Genomic DNA, 17,963 nt, shown 5'->3' on the forward strand with positions numbered 1-17,963 from the left:
TCAATTTAAAGGTTTAAATCCTAAATTCAAGCATTTACACTCTTTCTTTGCCACTGTAAATAACATAACACAAGAGTAGCAAGATCAGGCATTTACTTTGCAATAAAAGGTATATAGTTGGGCAATGGATTACAGAACTGTTCTGCTTTTAAACAGGAGTATTCTATCCCTCTAACATGGGACAATTTTTATAAAGAAATATATAGTGAATAGGCATTCAGATTTATAATTATGATGTAAATAGTAGTGAAATGTGATTTGTATAGTTAAAAGAACTATAAAGGTACTCTACAAGAAGGTGTAGAATATTAATTACACATTCATGAAGGATTATTCTTCTTCTCTATGAAGCATGGTGTTTGTTTTGTCCATGTCTTCTGTTTTAAGTAGATGATTCCTAGATGTTCACTTCTGACTTCATTTCAATCAAAATGTGTCTATTATTTTATCGGAAAGTTGAATCTACCTTGTACATCTGATTTAGCAAATGGGGCAACCCTATATTTAAATGGGAATGACAAAATTGTTCTTAAACCTGTACAGCATGTTGCCATGAGATGCCATATCACATTTGCAATTTGCAAAGGCTATTATTTCTTGAGCTGTATCAGTTTTAATGAACTGTACATGTGAGTTGTAATGATATTAAAAGTTCTTCTATATTTCAGCTCAAAATTATAAAGATTTCAATCAAATATACTCATCACATGTTGGTGTTTAATACATACACACACAAAGAAAATCTATATTTAACACTACAGTGTAAAATACACAAATAAGCATTTCTGTTTATAACACTTTGCAATGGATTTATGTTTAATTCTTTACACGGTTTAAATAGTTTGAGGTTGAAAGTGTGGTGATTTAAAAGCTTAAATAGTTATTTAAGTAAGAATTGCAAAGAAAGATATCTTGTTACAAACCATTATTCTTTGTAGTACATACATTTACAAGAGCTTTAAGCTAAAAACATGAGTAAAATATGTTAATGATATTATGGTCTGGGCTTCATCCAAATCCAAACCAATAGTTACAGAAGAACTGAGGGTTTAAAACATATTTAAACTAAGGGCCTGATTAAATCAGAAATGTTCTCAGTAGCGAAAAGTTGTGGGAGAGTTGTAGGAGGGAATATCGCAGCCAAGCTTCTAAACAGGGAGGAAACATGTTTTGCTGGTGTGGTTTCTGAAATGGGCAGGCAGCTCGAAAGGCACCTTGAGCCAATCACATTGTTTGTTAGTAAAGATAAAGCTGAGGGCGGAAGCGGTAAATGCTCCCTGTGAGAGGCAGCAATGTCTCATGAAACCAGATAAACACAGAGCCTGTACTTTGTAGCGGTTACAAGTATGCGTAGACAAAAAAAATTTATGCTATTAATGACAGCTGTTTATTATTTATTTTTATTTATTTACTTCTTGGCAGACGTCCATATCCAGGCATTATCTATTAGCGGGCCGGTGGATCAATGCTATATTCACTTATATGTGAATAATCAATGCAAATCTTTTATTCAGCGTAAATAAAACTTTTAAATAAAAATGTTGACACACTGGCAACAGCAAACTGTGATACTATACATCATAGTGGTTACATTTTTGATTAGAAGAAACTAGCAACTTAAAACTGTGTCAAAGTTTTGATTTAATCCCAGCCATGGGCACGGTATTGTGATATATAAACACCTTTATTGTATATGCTACACAGCTGATATATACTGTTATGCTGACCACTCCCAATGTATTGTTGGGTGGGATTAAATACAACTTTAATCAGCCACTAATAGCAAACTCCCAAACTGTACATCATAAAAAATTGAAGAAAATGGCATCTTACTAAAAATGAAACCGTGACTGTGTACTGTACTGTAGTTTTCTATTATCAGATGGGTCAAAGTTGTGTTTTATTCCCTTGCATTGGCAAGCAAAGATCTGCGAGAAAGTCATTTTGCAGTGCAAATCAATTTAGATTTAATACCAGGGAAGTTTAGCAGTGTGATATCCATTCACAGATCTGCCACTAATGCCTCTGCGAGCGATTCACAGCACAAACATTTTTGTATTTAATTGGGCCCTAAGTATATAATTTCACTGATACTTTTATGTTAAATAATAAAATGTAGATATGGATTCAGATAAAGCTTTGCCCATTTAATTTACTTTGTATACTTGTTTACTTGATTTTAGACCTCATAAAAGATGGGAAGATGAAATAATAAACTTTGCAGGCGTGACAAAAGCTGTAGATCAAAGCAAGTGGAAACATTTTGGGGAGGCCTTCATCTAGCAGTGGATCGATATATATGATATTTGGTGATGATGATGATATATTATATATATATATATATATATATATATATATATATATATATATGTAATTTGTTATGCAGACTGAATTTGTTTTAAAACTAAATAAATCTAGTAAATGCTAGTTCTGTATTAAAATTTAAAAAATGCTATTCAATTCCTATATTTCGAATTGTTCAACCCCATCTGCCTCCACATATTTGAGCAGACCAGGGAGAAACTCAGACACACATGCATCTTCTGAGACATGCTGTTAGACAAGCAATTTCTGTTCACACTTGGCTTCAGAACACCCAATCTTCAAAAGGAAAAAAAGACAGCTACGCTATTGAGTGGCACACAGATATGACTCACACTATTATCCCATCCTTCACACCCTAGCCTCACAATTCTCAGTACAATGCATTGTGGACTAGAAGCAGTTTTCTCCAAGGAGTCGTCCTCATCACCCCCATTGAGCACAGGGTCAGTTTTGCCTCATTGGCAATTTAAGATAATCAAATGTATTAATCTAAAAATCTAGCATCTGTAATAAAATCTGGCCCTGGAACACATACAAAATTATGTCAATTGCTTTTGTGTATCATTTTAGCAATGCATTGTATTCAAGAGACACAATTGGAGCAAGTGAAATTGCTTTCAGATCTTATAAAACTTTGAATAAAAGTATATATAGATGTCTCCAATTAAAAATGAAGTCTTGGAAAAAAAAAAAGTCTAATTATCAATTTTTCCCATTGTAATTTTTAAGTATTCAGGCATGACCTTCTACATCTTTCTCTGTTATACATTATTTGACAAAAAAATAGGTTGCAATTCACTTTGGTGAAAAACTCTTGCTCTACAAAAAGGACCATGAAAACAACAACCAAAATCACTGTCCCAAAAGAACACATCCAAAATGCAATCTGCTCAATATAAATTGTTCAATAACATGTATTGTTTTAACTTTTAGTTTCTGAAGATTAAAGAGGAAAAAAAAGCAGATACATATATTCATGCAACAATTTAATGTATGGCAATTGTAATTTTATAAAACACAGCAAGTATTGACAGAATGAAACTCATTGTGCCCTACAAAATCAATTTCATTTTTTTAACCTTGATTTCCATTTCAACTTAATTTACATCCCACTTCAAATACCAACTTCTTAGGGAGTAGTGATTCCATTATTTTAATCATTTGACATATTACATGCCACTTGGTATAAATATAGATATCTTTCTGTATCTTTCTCTCATATATAAATAAATAAAGGGATATATATATATATCCCTTTATTTATTTATTATTTGCTTAAGCAGATTGGAATCAAAGTAATATCTGTTACATATGTAAGGATAAAGTTAAGTGTAGGATGCTTCGCTGAACTGCTCTAATAAAGTCAAAAGCCCTCAAAGAAAAAGCATAACAGGTTTCAGTGAATCAATACTATATTGTTTAAAAAAAAAAAAAAAAAAAAACACCAAAAACACACCCAAACATTTTTAACAATGCTGTGTATGTACATGTACACGATTCATACGTGAATTGGAGAATAAGTCCAGTTTTACAGGAAGAAATAGTAATTGCAGTTGTCCAATTCAGACATTGTGCATTTATCCGGCCCCACTATAAAATTAGTCTAATGAAAAATTACAGACAGTGCACTCATTTATAGTGTTTGTCGAAAAAAACAAAATCACTACAGAGGAAAGGTTAGCTGCTCAGTTTTATAGCTATCCTGCTGAAGAGCAGATGGACACTGCCAGCAGTATGTATCCATAGAGACTCTACATGCAGTTCAGCCCAGTTCTGTGAAAGCCAGTGGACCCCTTTCCATTCTGTGGGATGGGGGATTTCAAAGCCGAAAACAGCAAAGCTGGCGATCCTTGCCATTACGGTTCTGTACATTTGTGGTTCATTATAAACTCAAACAAAACACATATTTTTCTCACATAATTAGTTAATGTGAAGCTATTTTGTTCATCCAGCTATTAATGTTTCATAACACATAGCAAAATGAGCAGTGACATCTATATAAGTGCAGTTCATATTGATGAGATGTGCCTCCTGGTTTGTTAATCTCTCATTAATGAAAAACACATGTCCATGTTCTCCCAATGTATTACATGTCATATCTATTAAAAACAATACATTGACAGAAACAACTTACTCCCAAAACCCTATGGAACAGTGATAGCTAGAAAATGTTATATTGACTGAAACACATATATGGAGAATACCATTTCAGCGCCTTGTATCAATAATTAATATTGAAATCACCACTGCAGTGACAGTGCATTATAACTAGAGATATTCTACAAACTGTAGTCATTTTACACACAGAAAGCCTCTCTGTGGTGTGATGAGACAAATATTCAGTTTTGCCGTAAAAGCACCCCCAAAATGTTACTTTGCTATCTGTTCTGTCCATATCTCCATCAATGCATTTTTTCTTCTGTTTTGGTGGAGGGTCTTTTCATTAATAATAGTCTCTCATAACTTCACATATACATTTAATGAGTTCCCTAATTAAACAAAGGCTAACCTTTTTCATTTCAACCACAAAATAAATGCAAAAACAAAACACAAAACCTGACATCTTGAGAAACTTGTGTGGGATTGCAATTTTGCCTCAAAAGGCAGTTTTAGTCAGCAGTGTGCTAAACCAAGAAACTGCTGTTGAGGCTGTTGAGTGTTTCTGGGTACTCCTCAATAAAGTGCATACCAAGGTCATGTGCTACTCTATGAGTCTGTGGTCTTATTTGTTCGCTGGTATTCCTCCAGTTCTTTTTTCCTTTTCATGGCGAGTTGCAGTTCTTGTTTAATCAGCTGGATTTGCTTCTCCAGCTCTGTCAGTTCCTGAATCACTGAGTTCCTTACCAAGCTCAATGAGTCTGTTTTGCCATTTGAGGTGGCGGACATTGGCAGCTCTCTCCTCACCTGAGGGACAGGGATGTCTTTGCATTGTATGAATTCCATGTCATTTTTCCTGCTCTCTCGAAAGGGAAACTTCCGCCTGTTGCAGTTCGGGTTTGAAGAGCTGTTCCACACCACTTGCTGGTTGTTTCCAACATTACAACTTGAGGACAGAAAAGCATGAGAAACAACTTAAATTTTCAATTGCTCAATCAACGCAATACATTTGAACAATAAAGAAGGATTCCATGTTTACTATGGAAAATACATATAGCTCAAGGGGAAAACGAAATATCATATACAAATCAGGTTATTTTGGAGTTTAAATATTCCAATATGAGTCAAGTGTCAAGTGTGTTTTGAGTCTAAGAAATGGCTGACCTTCATTGGGGGTGATGCCAAGGCATGTGCAGAGGGGGTTTTGGTTTTAGTTTTCACATTGCAACAAAGAGACCCTTACTAAGTTGAAATCTGGTAAGACCAGATCTGAAGGTCAGATCTAGTATAGAACTTAGACCTACAGCACTTATTACTGAGTTGGAGTCTGCAAAGTTGGATTACTAAGGTAAAGCAGGTAAAGGAGGTTGCTCAGAACTACACAAAAAAACTGAAAACAGAATACCTTTAAAGGTTACTAGTCAGACAGTGGTTAATAATATATTTGCCCTGACAGGTAACAATATTATTGCAATTAAGACAAATTAAACACTACTATTATTTCCTTTTTTATCTAGACAGAATTCCATATCATAGCTTTAATACTGATTATTTGAGTTTACCACCTAGGACTTAACCTAGCCATGGTCTGGACGCATCAATCTGAATTTGTGTCAATTTAAAACAACTTCTCATGTCTGTACCTTTTTTCAGGCTTTGTCACTGTTTGAAATTTGTCTTCACTGAAGGATGAATTAAGTGCACGGTGTAATCTCTGAGAAACGAAAGACAAACATAATGAGAACATTTTTTGTGTTGCTGAAATTGGTCAATCACAGTATTACTTAAAGAAAGAATGTATTTATTTTCCTTCTTAATTTGCTCTGTACTACACAATTATCTACCTGGTAAAACACTATATGTAAACTTCTTTTAATTGTTTGAAACTATTTTATTTTAAAATATTCTGCCTGTTTTAAATGCTTACTTAGAATAATAAGATTACATCTATTTTGTAAAAGAAACATTTTTCTGAAGGTGACAGACTGCAAATATATTTCCAACTAACACTTTAGGCTAACTGCAACAAAGAAGTTGTCTCTAGATTAAATACAAATAATATCTGGAATTAGCCATGGCTAGATCTGCCAGATGACATTAATGCACAAATAACAATGAAGCAACTGGGAGGATTACATACGTGTTTGCATTTACAAAGGTGCTGTTCAAATTACATTTGGCTGCACCACCCCTGCAACTCAATAGCAAAGCACCCTGTGGAGCAGGAAGCTTGGCAGTGGGCTACTAATTTATGTTACAATAGTGGCCAGTATTATTCTAAAGGTCTGTTCATACTGGCACATCAATGTCCAGCATATTTTGACTCTATCAAGTTGCATTCACACTTCACTTTACCTTGCACTTGGAACTTTTTGGAACGTTCAGACTTAAAAAAAAAAGAAAAGAAGATGAATAGCCCTAATGGTGGACAGCAGTGAGGATGTTTTCTGGATGCCTACTGTGAACAGTCACAACAAGAATCCATACGCTACACAATATTGCTTTGACTTTGTGTCAGTGTGAACAGGCCTTAAGTAACAGAACCACAAGTTTTCTTGACCATTACTGAATCTTCTGATTGCAGTTCCTGTACTTACCTGACTAGTGTGGAGCCAGTACTTTAACCTTGATTTCTTTTTAATTCTGGGAATCACCAGCCGGTAGACTATGTGCTCTGCTAATGTTGTGAGAAGGGACAAAGCAACTCCAACACACAACATTACAAATAACCCTGAGAAGTGCTTGATTCCCATCTGTAAGGTCTAAAGGACAAAAACAAATATATAAATATATCAAGATTATGCAGGAAAAACTTGGTTCAGTGGTCTCCTTATTGGCCCTTTTTATGTGATGCTTTTGTAGGCTGAGAATGATTGATTTAAAGCACTTTGTCAGTCCATGCCTACATACATTTGCAATAATCAGATAAAGACATAATGCTGAGCAGAAAATAACTGGCATGTACATTGAAAATATATGTAAATATAAACAATATTTTTGTGAACTGACCCTGCTATCTAGAAATAAATTACTACCCTAAGGGGGAGGGGCCTATGGCATTACCATGGGATCTGTGAACGGAAGTTATCTACCAAAGCTGTGCTGTACTTTGTCACTCAAGCAGCCCTCACCTGCTTAGTATATACAATAATATATGAAATAAGAGGTGGCAGAAAAACCAGAGAAACTGGGACCGGTTGTACTAATGGGATCCAATCCTGGATCTGGGCTCCAATCTTGATCTTGATCTCAACTGTGTTGTACTAAACGGATCAGTGCTCAATCTTGGATCGACTTTTTAAAATGGAGGAACTCTGCATACTTCATTTAGTTTGCTGGTATTGAACACGCATATCACTGGTATTTAAAGACAGGCAAAACCCTTTAGAGGTTTTTGGTGAGGAAGGTGTACGAAAGCAGTACAGATTAACACCATGAAGTGTATTAAACCTCACAGACATGATTGATCCTGTAGTGGGACCAACAACAAAGTGCAGTCATGCCTTACCTACACATTTGAGTTGAGATTTTGTGCAACAGGCAGCTTTCAGCAAGTAACATTATCAGTGTAGACATGTCTGGTTAAGCACAGATAAACAATACAAATATTTGCATTATTTACAAAGATTTGCACTTTCATATAAACCATATAATATGGAAGTGTGCATTCTGATTTTGTGTCTTTATGGTGAGGTGTAGTTTGTGTGTGATTAGGTTTTTATTTATTTACATTAATGTAAAAAATCATGTAAAAGCTCTTATTTCTCCAGCACACTCATTGCAAACTGAAGACGAGGGGTTACAGAGCCTACTGTAGCAGTTCCACGGCTGTGCAATGCATTGAGAAGTGCCCATGCACATTTCTTAAAACTCACATTTTTAAAAAGCTTTTAAGGATCTCTGTTGCAAGTTGTTTGACTGCTTGACTTGTAGCTCTCTGGGTACGAGCGCATTATAAATAAAATGTATTATAGGCTAATTATTATTATTATATTATTTTTGTAGTTGAGGAGTTAAACAAACAGTGGCATAGCTTGCGAGACGCACACCTGTGCAAGAAACTGGAAAGGTATTATACTTACTTTGTACGGTTTTAACAGATACAATTGGCAATGTCACTGAACAGACAACTTTTTGTATGACGGTCTACAAATGATGTGTCGGATCCACATTAATATGCATTGGGAAACGTTGTGAACAATTAAGATTGTTTAATTATAAACTTATCAGCAATATAGCACAGCATGGTTTTCTGAAAGGTTCATGATTGTCATTGTGTCATTAAAGAGGTAGATGTTCAAATAGCCGTCCCAGTAATGGATGAGCCGGTTTATGTAATGGGAAACTCCTTAGTTACTGTACGTGCAGCTTAATAATCGGATCAAAAAATCAGTTCAGTGTAGCCTGATCTTGATCTGCTTCGTACAACCAGTGCCGTGGTTTCACAACATGCAAACTACGCAATTGTGTGGGGCCCCAAGGGGTCAGGGGGCCCCCTGATGCATAGCAACAGTGTTACATTACAAGCTGAATTGTAACTTGCAACAAATTCCTTATCTTTTCTGATAAAAAAAATATTTATTGTCAATACCGGCTTGTCAATATTTTTTAATATAGCTGTTCTGAAGTCTCCCCATTTAGTACTGCAGTAAGGTCTCCGTACTATGTCATGAGAGACCTGGGTTTGAATGCTGCTGTGCTCATTCCATCAGTGAGAATAAAAGTGACATTATAACTGAGTAAGCATCCTCATAGCCTATTAAATTGGAATATGCATTAGGGCATTTTAGGTCATAGGTGACCTGATTGTTTGTGATTAAAAGCTTGTGATGAAAAGTGCGTGGCAAATTGACGGGATACCTTACGTTCCATTTAAGAATTGTTTTTAAAACAAAAACTGTACATTGCAGCTAATCGTTAAAGTTAGACAGTCATGTTGGTGTTTTTGGCAGGAACCTCAACACACAACATCATTTAAATCACACGTTTGTAACACTTAACACTAGAAGCGCCGACATTTCGAACTACCTACAAGCGTCATAACCAGTCATTGTAACCGATAGCTCTTTAACAGCTGTGATATGATAATCAAAGGCAAACCATTGTATAAAACTCAGAAGTTTTATTCATGAACATCAAATCCAACACTCACATAGCACAAATGTAGTATTTAAATTGAAATATGATCATAAAACATTAATATTATTGCTATAAATAACAAAGCACTTTTTTCTAAATGCGCACACATACAATAAGAGAATGAAACAAGTGTGAACGTAAATATTGGAAAAAGCTATATTTTATAGATAAAAAATAACTATTGCATTTATCAAAACATAATTGTACACTAAAGTAAACATTTTCAACATCGTGTAAACTTTTTCAACACACAGTGCTTGTATTCTCCGTGGCTTTGTATTTCAAGAAGCAATTTACTATATATTTAGGCTGCATACCTGACAGCTCCTACAGTCCACACAGGACATGTTTCTGCACTTTCCCTGCATGAGCTCATCCCTCACACTGCATTTTGACAGCCCTCTCCAGGTCAACTCTCTTTCTCCACGAATATATAGCATCGCAATAAGTGCTCCTCCGCTGATAATGTCCGTGAATCATTATTTTCCATGCGATGTGTCTGCGCTATTGCACTCTGTACTGTGCAGTAGCGAACGCGTATTGATCAGTAGAGTAAAAGCACTCGGTAACATATGGACCTGCATTTCACTCGCAGTGTTTTCACAGCACTGGCACAAACCCATGAATGATCTGTCATTGCCAGTATCACTGATGTCCCCTGAATCAGTCATGTTCATATACACGGCATGTCCGAAACGAGCTCTCTTCAGTCTCTGTTTCCAATCCATGTTTATTTGCGGGTAATCACTGTATCAGCTCAATGTGACTACCGCTGTAAAAAAACACCTGCAATGCTGTACAATGCATGTGTTTTTCTACCTAGACAGGTAGAGATCGCCACTTGAGCACCAGACTGACTCTATTGTAAAGGGAAGGCAGGATTATGCATTATATTTGATTTATATGTATTTAAATGACCGGTCAAAATAACCTGATTTTGGCTATTCTAGGTAAATGTGTTTATAACTTATTTATTTTTGCATTTATGCAGCTAAAATGCTGTAGGCATGTTTAATACATATATTTAGGAAAAGTCACGAATGGGTATATGCAGTGTATTTACTGTAACTCTACCAGCTTCAGTCAGTGAAGAAACGCAAAGTGAAGAAGTTCTAGAAGTTCTAGTAGTGCACTGGCAATACTCTAGCCCACCCTTACAATGACATAGGATTGTGGCAGCCACTGGTGTGTGTGGAAATACGCTAAAAGGATCATGACAGGTAGAGGTGGAAGGGCCCCTAAACTGAGCTTTGATTGGGGCCACATACTTGACACACACCTTTTCATGATCCGGATCCAGTAAGCTTGGATCTGATCCAGTTTTCTGATCCTGTTAGTACAACCGGCCCTAGGAGCAGGGCAAAGCCTAGCTCTACTGGAATGAAACACAAACCAGGAGCAGGCCATGGGCATACACACTGACAGGGTACAGTGGCCTATAGGCAGCTTTGTTAGACAACGTGCGTTCAAAGATCCTATGGTAATGACAATGGCCTATGCCCTTTGGGTAGTATCTTCAACTTGAAAGATATCAACAATAAATAAGCTAATACAAATATGGAACTAATGAAGACTACAACCAAATCAAACGTTGATATACTTGCCAATTCCTCTACCTGATGGTGCCATTTTGTTTTACAGTGGACTCTGCCTTCTAACTCATGCAAATCTGCTATATTATTAATTCACACTTAGTGAATGGGTCAAAGTTTTTATCTGGTCTAAAACTAATTTATATATATATCTAATAGACAGGTGGGTAGCTGAATTTAGATGTCCTTACCTCTGTGACAGCAAAACTCCTTTTACCACATGGAACAACTTTGTACCATTTATCATGCAGCATGTCCATAAAGCCATCTGATTTGTACTGACTTATCAGTTCCGAAATATTTGAGGTCAGTGGAGAATTCTGTGGAAGACCGATTCCATATCCTAAGAGAAGAGTTTCTTAGTTAGAAAACCCAACCTTTAATTATATTGACTAAGTTACTAAACAAATATATTTTACCTCAAAATAGTTTCTCTCATCCAGGAAACCCAAAATCAAGCATTAGGACACAGGAAAAACTCAGAAAACACATTTAGCCAATGGCCAAACATATACAAATAAAATGCGTTTCTTGTTCTAAAACATACAAATAAACATACTATCTTTCAAGACTCCTACTAGAGGGCTAGTATCAGATTTGATTTCCACCCCAAAACATAACATCACAAAATACCATTACCTACAGGATGAAAAACATATTTTAAACAAAGAACTCACCTTCAATAGCAAAGGGTTTCCCCACTGTGAGGAGCTTGCAGTCTGCATCTATTGAAACTTCATAATCTAACAGAGCCTTGTCCATTATGAAAGCATCAAGTTTTTGTGGGTCTTCCCTTAAAAAATATTAAAAAATACATGAAATGATAATATACATAGACTAATAACCCCATGCTTTGTGCACACACATGCTTATGGCTGTGCTACTGTCGTCAGATGCACAGAAATTAAAGATCACAGACATCTGCAAGCTTTTCAACAGTCCCCCCTCCTCTCCCATCACACCAAAGTCTCCCACCGACCAAGCTTTCTTTTCTTCATTCTCACCTCTCTCGGAGTCTGAACTTTCCTCTCTCCTCCTAGGTCACAAACCTACAACGTGTGGCCTGGACCCTCTCCCCACTCGCCTCTTCCAAGTGACCACTCCTGATCTGCTCCCCTTCATCTCCTCCCTCCTCAACTCCTCACTCCTCTCTGGCTGTTTCCTCTCGGCATTTAAACAAGCTGCTATCATCCCACTCCTCAAGAAACCAACCCTCAACCCCACCTCTCCTCAGAACTACCGCCCTGTCTCCTTACTCCCCTTCCTTTCGAAGACCTTCAAGCGTGCTGTCCACCGTCAGCTCTCTGCATTTCTTTCCCATCCATCACTCCTGGATCCTCTACAATCCGCACAGCTCACTCCACTGAGATGGCTCTCCTGGCAGTCACTGACTCCCTCAGCTGTACTCGGGCGGCCTCCCTCTACTCAGTCCTCATCCTCCTTGATCTCTGTGCAGCATTTGACACTGTTGATCACTCTTTTTTACCCCCCTCTTCCTCACCTTCTGCTGATCTCAATCCCCTTGGAATCTATGACACTCTCTCCTTCTTCTACCGCTAAGAACCTAGGTCACCCTCGATCCTGCGCTCTCCTACACTCAGTACATCACCACGCTGACACACACCTGCAGATTCTTCCTGAGCAACATACGCCGAATCCGACCATTCCTCACTCAACTCAGTTACTCGTCCAGTCACTGGTCCTCTCCCCCCTGGACTACTGCAACTCCCTCCTGGCCGGCCTGCTTGCAACTACTACCTGCCCGCTCCAGCTCATCCAGAACTTTGCGGCTCGTCTGGTATTGTATCTGCCCCGATTCGCACACGCTACTCCACTGCTCCGCTCCCTCCACTGGCTCCGAATACCGGCACACATTCAGTTTAAGACATTGACCCTCATCTACCATTGTCTCGACCACACTGCATCTAGCTAGCTTCAGACCCTCGTCTCCCCATACATCCCCTCCAGACCACTGTGGTCTTCCGGTCCCAGAAGACTAACTCTGCCTTCTCTCCACTCTCCTTCTTCCAGAGCCCGCTCCTTCTCATCCCTGGACCCTAAGTGGTGGAACGACTTTCCCACTGAAGTCAAAACAGCAGAGTTCTTGACCTCCTTCCGGCTCTTACTCAAAACACATCTTTTCAGAAAGTAATTGTAATTTAGTCATTTACTCTCCTGCAAGATAGCACTTTACAATGTTTTATCATACTACTGCGTTACTAGTACTCGTATTGTTATTTTGATTTCCCCTATTCTCCCTTTCCCTTTCAGATTTTACAATCCAGGATGTAAGACCTCATATATTGTATACACTTGTCTAAATTGGAATTTGTAAAATGTATTATGCTTCGAATTGCACTGTATTATGTAACTTGAAATTTGTAATGTTTTATGCCTTTAACTGCACTGTATTTTTGCACTTTGTATTGCGCTTATATTTTGTAAGTCGCCTTGAGTAAGGGCATCTGCTAGGAAATAAATAATAATAATAATAATAATAATAATAATAATAATAATAATAATAATAATAATAATAATAATAAAGGTAAGGTAGGCATTATTCTGAAACCCACTCCTTCTCTGGGCAAGCTACGCCCACACAGGATTCGAAACACTGGCATTGGTCATTGGAGTAACTATCAAATTTTATGCATCACTTTACAGGAAATTCTTGTAAGTGCCTTTTTTAACATGGCCATTGACCTGCAGAAGACACTTGTCAGTCTTTGTATGTGGCCAATTGCCTTCTTCATTTATAAAAGTAAGGCGGAATTCAAAAACTTTTTTCAACAACAGTGACCATAACCCTTTGCCAAGATTTCTGATTTTTTATTTCCTGATATGGGTAATTATTATTCAGTGCTGTTAGTTCTATGAAGTGTTATAATAAAGCTAGCAAATTACATTTAGTTTAGATTTTATTTATTTTGTACCTATGAATTCCATGCAGGAATGCGGGTGCACAGCAATCTCTACTGTACTTCCAGTTTACTTGTATTTACTGTTTTAATTTTAACACAGTTTAGAGCAGGCTACTGGTAGATTACTTTGTTTTCTATTATTGCTGAGGTTTTGAAATGAAGTCAGTCACCAATTAATAAAACTCATGTCGGGGTAAGATAATATCACCCAATATTAATATGCAGTTGTCTGCACTACTGACCTGAGAAGTAAGATAGCCCACGGCTTTAAGTTACAGTTTATTTGTTTGGCATACATTTAAAAAACACATTACCAGACTACAGAGATGAGTCATATTGTCGCAGGACAAAGGAAGGAATATAGTGGGTAATATAAAGCGCTACATTTTAAACGAATATGTAATACTAATATAATTACTCAAGAAAAAAATAATGACTAATATAGTACTTTTTATCAGTAATGACCCTAACACTGTGGCATAACAATGATACTGTGGCAAGATCAAAATGTGTCCTTATTATATGTTGATCACATAAACTGTTGACCCTTGGTTCAAGGCAGATGTTTCAATTCCATGAAAGAGGACATGTTTTCAGTGCCAATCAAACTAGCAGAGAACCATCTGTTACAACTATTTGGCACAGTATATTTTAAAATAAACTGTAATTTTTGCATATTTCTAAAGTTACATTGGTGCAAATGAAAATATACATTCCATAAACAGTTTTTATGAAGTGTTAGTTCATGATACATTCATATTGAATGAATAGGGAAACAAAATAAATACATGTGTCAGGAACTCATTCTTACTAATATGCATTCAATATAAACTCAATATGAAAGCAGGTCTTACTTCTTGAATAATTACACTGACATTATGAACACTAATATAAATGTCTAACTTTTCCATTCACATATAATGTAAAATAAATATAATTATGAAATTGAAAACAATTTACAATTTATGGAGTTCTGATGGCAGAGACTCCAAGAGAATCATGAATGACAAAAAAATAATTCTAAAGCCAATGCTAAAATAAATACAGTTAAATAACATACGTTTATCTGAACAGTACAGATGTCTGTCTGTTTTTTGGATCAAGGCACATTAAATTACCATATATCCAGTACAGAACATAAGCTAGCTTTTATCTGTCTACCATGTACTCAATTTCAACCCTGGTCTGAAGACCAAAAAGAGATCGAATATTATTGCAGGCTATATGGGATGATTTAAAACATATGTAAAATTGGTCCCAGCAGGAGATCAAAAGGGCACCCTAAAAAGACTGAAATCCTCACAGTCACTGACACAAGTTTTGATTTTTGATTTCCATTCCATTTACTTCAGAAATTGTCAATATAGCAATGCTTAGCACAGCATATGTGATAATTTAATTGAAACTTAAGGCTGTTTTAAAATATTTAATAATATTTAACTTAATAGGCTATACAGTATGTTACAGCACATTTTTATTAAAATTTTAACGAGTGAAGGGTAAACTCAAAGATTTTACATGAAAAAATAAACCTATGCATGATTAGTCACAAACTATACAAATACATTGTTACTGTTTTGCTATATAATAATAACTATTATATAGTTATATAGTAATAACTGTTGTGACTTATTCATATTAATAATGTTAATTAGGCTGCAACTTTCAATTTTCATTCTGAATAAAATGTAGCCATGACCAACTAAATGTCAGTGCAATACAAATTATAAAGTGAGCATCCCATGCAAATAAAAAGTAACAAAATAAACATGTTCTATTCAATAATCACTCACTTTAAGTGGTCTATTCCATCAGGTGTTGCAGGTGCATTGTATCTTCTCATGTACTCGTGCATTTCTGGAAAGCTTTTCTTAACATAATCCTCTGCACTGCTTTCACGCACAGTTGCAAAACGGAAACCCTGGGAAGGATGGTGGAGCTTTGAAAACAAATTAGAAGGCAGTTACTTTATTTTACAGAACACATATTTTACAGGGAATTAAGAAACTCAAACAATCCTAAAACAGCAAAGACATTTAGAGGATAATATGTTAGCATTCTCTCTTGTTTAACACATTACAGGCCCCGTTGAAAAATGTATAATTTGGCCCTTAATTGGTCTTCTCTATCATTATTATTTAATCCCAAAATGCAGAATGTCCCAAAATGTCCCAAAATCCCAAAATGCAAAATGTCAGTTTTTGTACTAGGACATTTACAAGTCTCAGTCCAAAAATAAAAATAGGCAATCCTCATGTATGCAGAGAATGCCAGAAATATATAATAAAAAGTTAAAAATCTGATGTTTATCTTTACTCCTAATAACACATAATAAAGAACAACATGTGCTGAAATCCATCTAGGCTCTTTTTAACACCTACCAGATTTAAGTCCATGCTGTAATAAGAGTAAAACAGTTTTTGAATGCTTTATTTCACCTTTGACAAAGCCAGAATAACCGATTATATGGGCAATTTACCAGTGACAGATCAGTTAATAAAGAAATGTTTGATTCATTATTTTTCTAGTGCATATATCGAATGAAAGCTGCTTATGAATTGGATGTTAATCTTTTTGTCTCAAAAAAAGATTACATTGTTGCATGTGAAACTTGATCTATTTTTACATTTACATAGAAATGAGCATAATATTTCAAATTAAACGTAACCTGAATAATATACATTTTGACCTGTATATAACATTTGAATAAGGCATCAGTAAAGTGAAGTACATCTCACAGCAGCAAAGACAATCATGCTGATTGACTACTCCAGTAAATCACTTTTTCTTATATTTAACTTGGTCTCTAAAGGTATTGTATTTAATATAATACACAATTATACATGGATGCACAACTTGAATATAGCAGAGGGAAGAGAATGTTACATATTACATAACCCATTAAAAATGCTGTCAATTGTCCTTATGTAGACCAGAAGCTGACTTGCATTTGACACATCTGTACTCTTGATTAGTACCAAACAGAAATAACAACAACCATTCTTAATTGTCTATAGCTTCTCCTCCACAATTTCCAGTTGTGTTTTTTTAGGCTGTGCAGCTCAAGAGCAACAGGTTATGATGCTATAATAATCGAGGCGTGTACAGTGGTCACACTTGAAAAATAACTCTGCTGCCTTTGCAAAATTGAAAGCCTTTATTTTATTATTATTTGCATTTATTTTTGTCATACAATAAATTATATTTTAACTGAAACTGGGTCATGTAACATTAACTAGTGCACCGGATTCAACCTGTGGACCACTAGTTGCCCATTCATGGAATAATTGATGTAAATTGTATGCAAATGTACTCTTGGAGAATGTTTACTCATGCACTAATTTATTTTACTAATCATATATTTTACTTTCTTATATTCCCCTCAGAACTGTATATTAAAACCCAAAATTCTGTTATTGATATATTTACACAAATCTAAACAAATTAATGAATTCATCTTGTCTGTGTATAGGTATTTACCAATATACAGTGGGGGAAAAATGTATTTGATCCCCTGCTGATTTTGTACGTTTGCCCACTGACAAAGAAATGATCAGTCTATAATTTTAATGGTAGGTGTATTTTAACAGTGAGAGACAGAATAACAACAAAAAAATCCAGAAAAATGCATTTCAAAAAAGTTAAAAATTGATTTGCATGTTAATGAGGGAAATAAGTATTTGACCCCTTCGACTTAGTACTTGGTGGCAAAACCCTTGTTGGCAATCACAGAGGTCAGACGTTTCTTGTAGTTGGCCACCAGGTTTGCACACATCTCAGGAGGGATTTTGTCCCATTCCTCTTTGCAGATCCTCTCCAAGTCATTAAGGTTCCGAGGCTGACGTTTGGCAACTCGAACCTTCAGCTCCCTCCACAGATTTTCTATGGG

General features: G+C 36.0%; 1 protein-coding gene across 1 annotated transcript in view; it reads right to left on the reverse strand.

Annotated features, from left to right (window-relative positions):
* Window positions 1-3,635: 3,635 nt before the first annotated feature.
* Window positions 3,636-17,963, reverse strand: part of grin3a (glutamate receptor, ionotropic, N-methyl-D-aspartate 3A) — a 34,592-nt gene continuing 20,264 nt past the window's right edge. Inside the window, exons 4-9 of the mRNA XM_066711747.1 lie at window positions 15,868-16,013; window positions 11,831-11,946; window positions 11,345-11,496; window positions 7,020-7,184; window positions 6,066-6,136; window positions 3,636-5,368 (exon numbers count right to left, since the gene is read on the reverse strand). Coding sequence (XP_066567844.1) covers window positions 5,032-5,368; window positions 6,066-6,136; window positions 7,020-7,184; window positions 11,345-11,496; window positions 11,831-11,946; window positions 15,868-16,013 — 987 coding nt within the window. The 3' untranslated portion in view covers window positions 3,636-5,031. The remainder of the gene's footprint in view (window positions 5,369-6,065; window positions 6,137-7,019; window positions 7,185-11,344; window positions 11,497-11,830; window positions 11,947-15,867; window positions 16,014-17,963) is intronic.

The sequence above is a fragment of the Amia ocellicauda genome, chromosome 8 (assembly GCF_036373705.1).
Source record: "Amia ocellicauda isolate fAmiCal2 chromosome 8, fAmiCal2.hap1, whole genome shotgun sequence".
In the NCBI taxonomy this organism is placed as follows: Eukaryota; Metazoa; Chordata; class Actinopteri; order Amiiformes; family Amiidae; genus Amia; species Amia ocellicauda.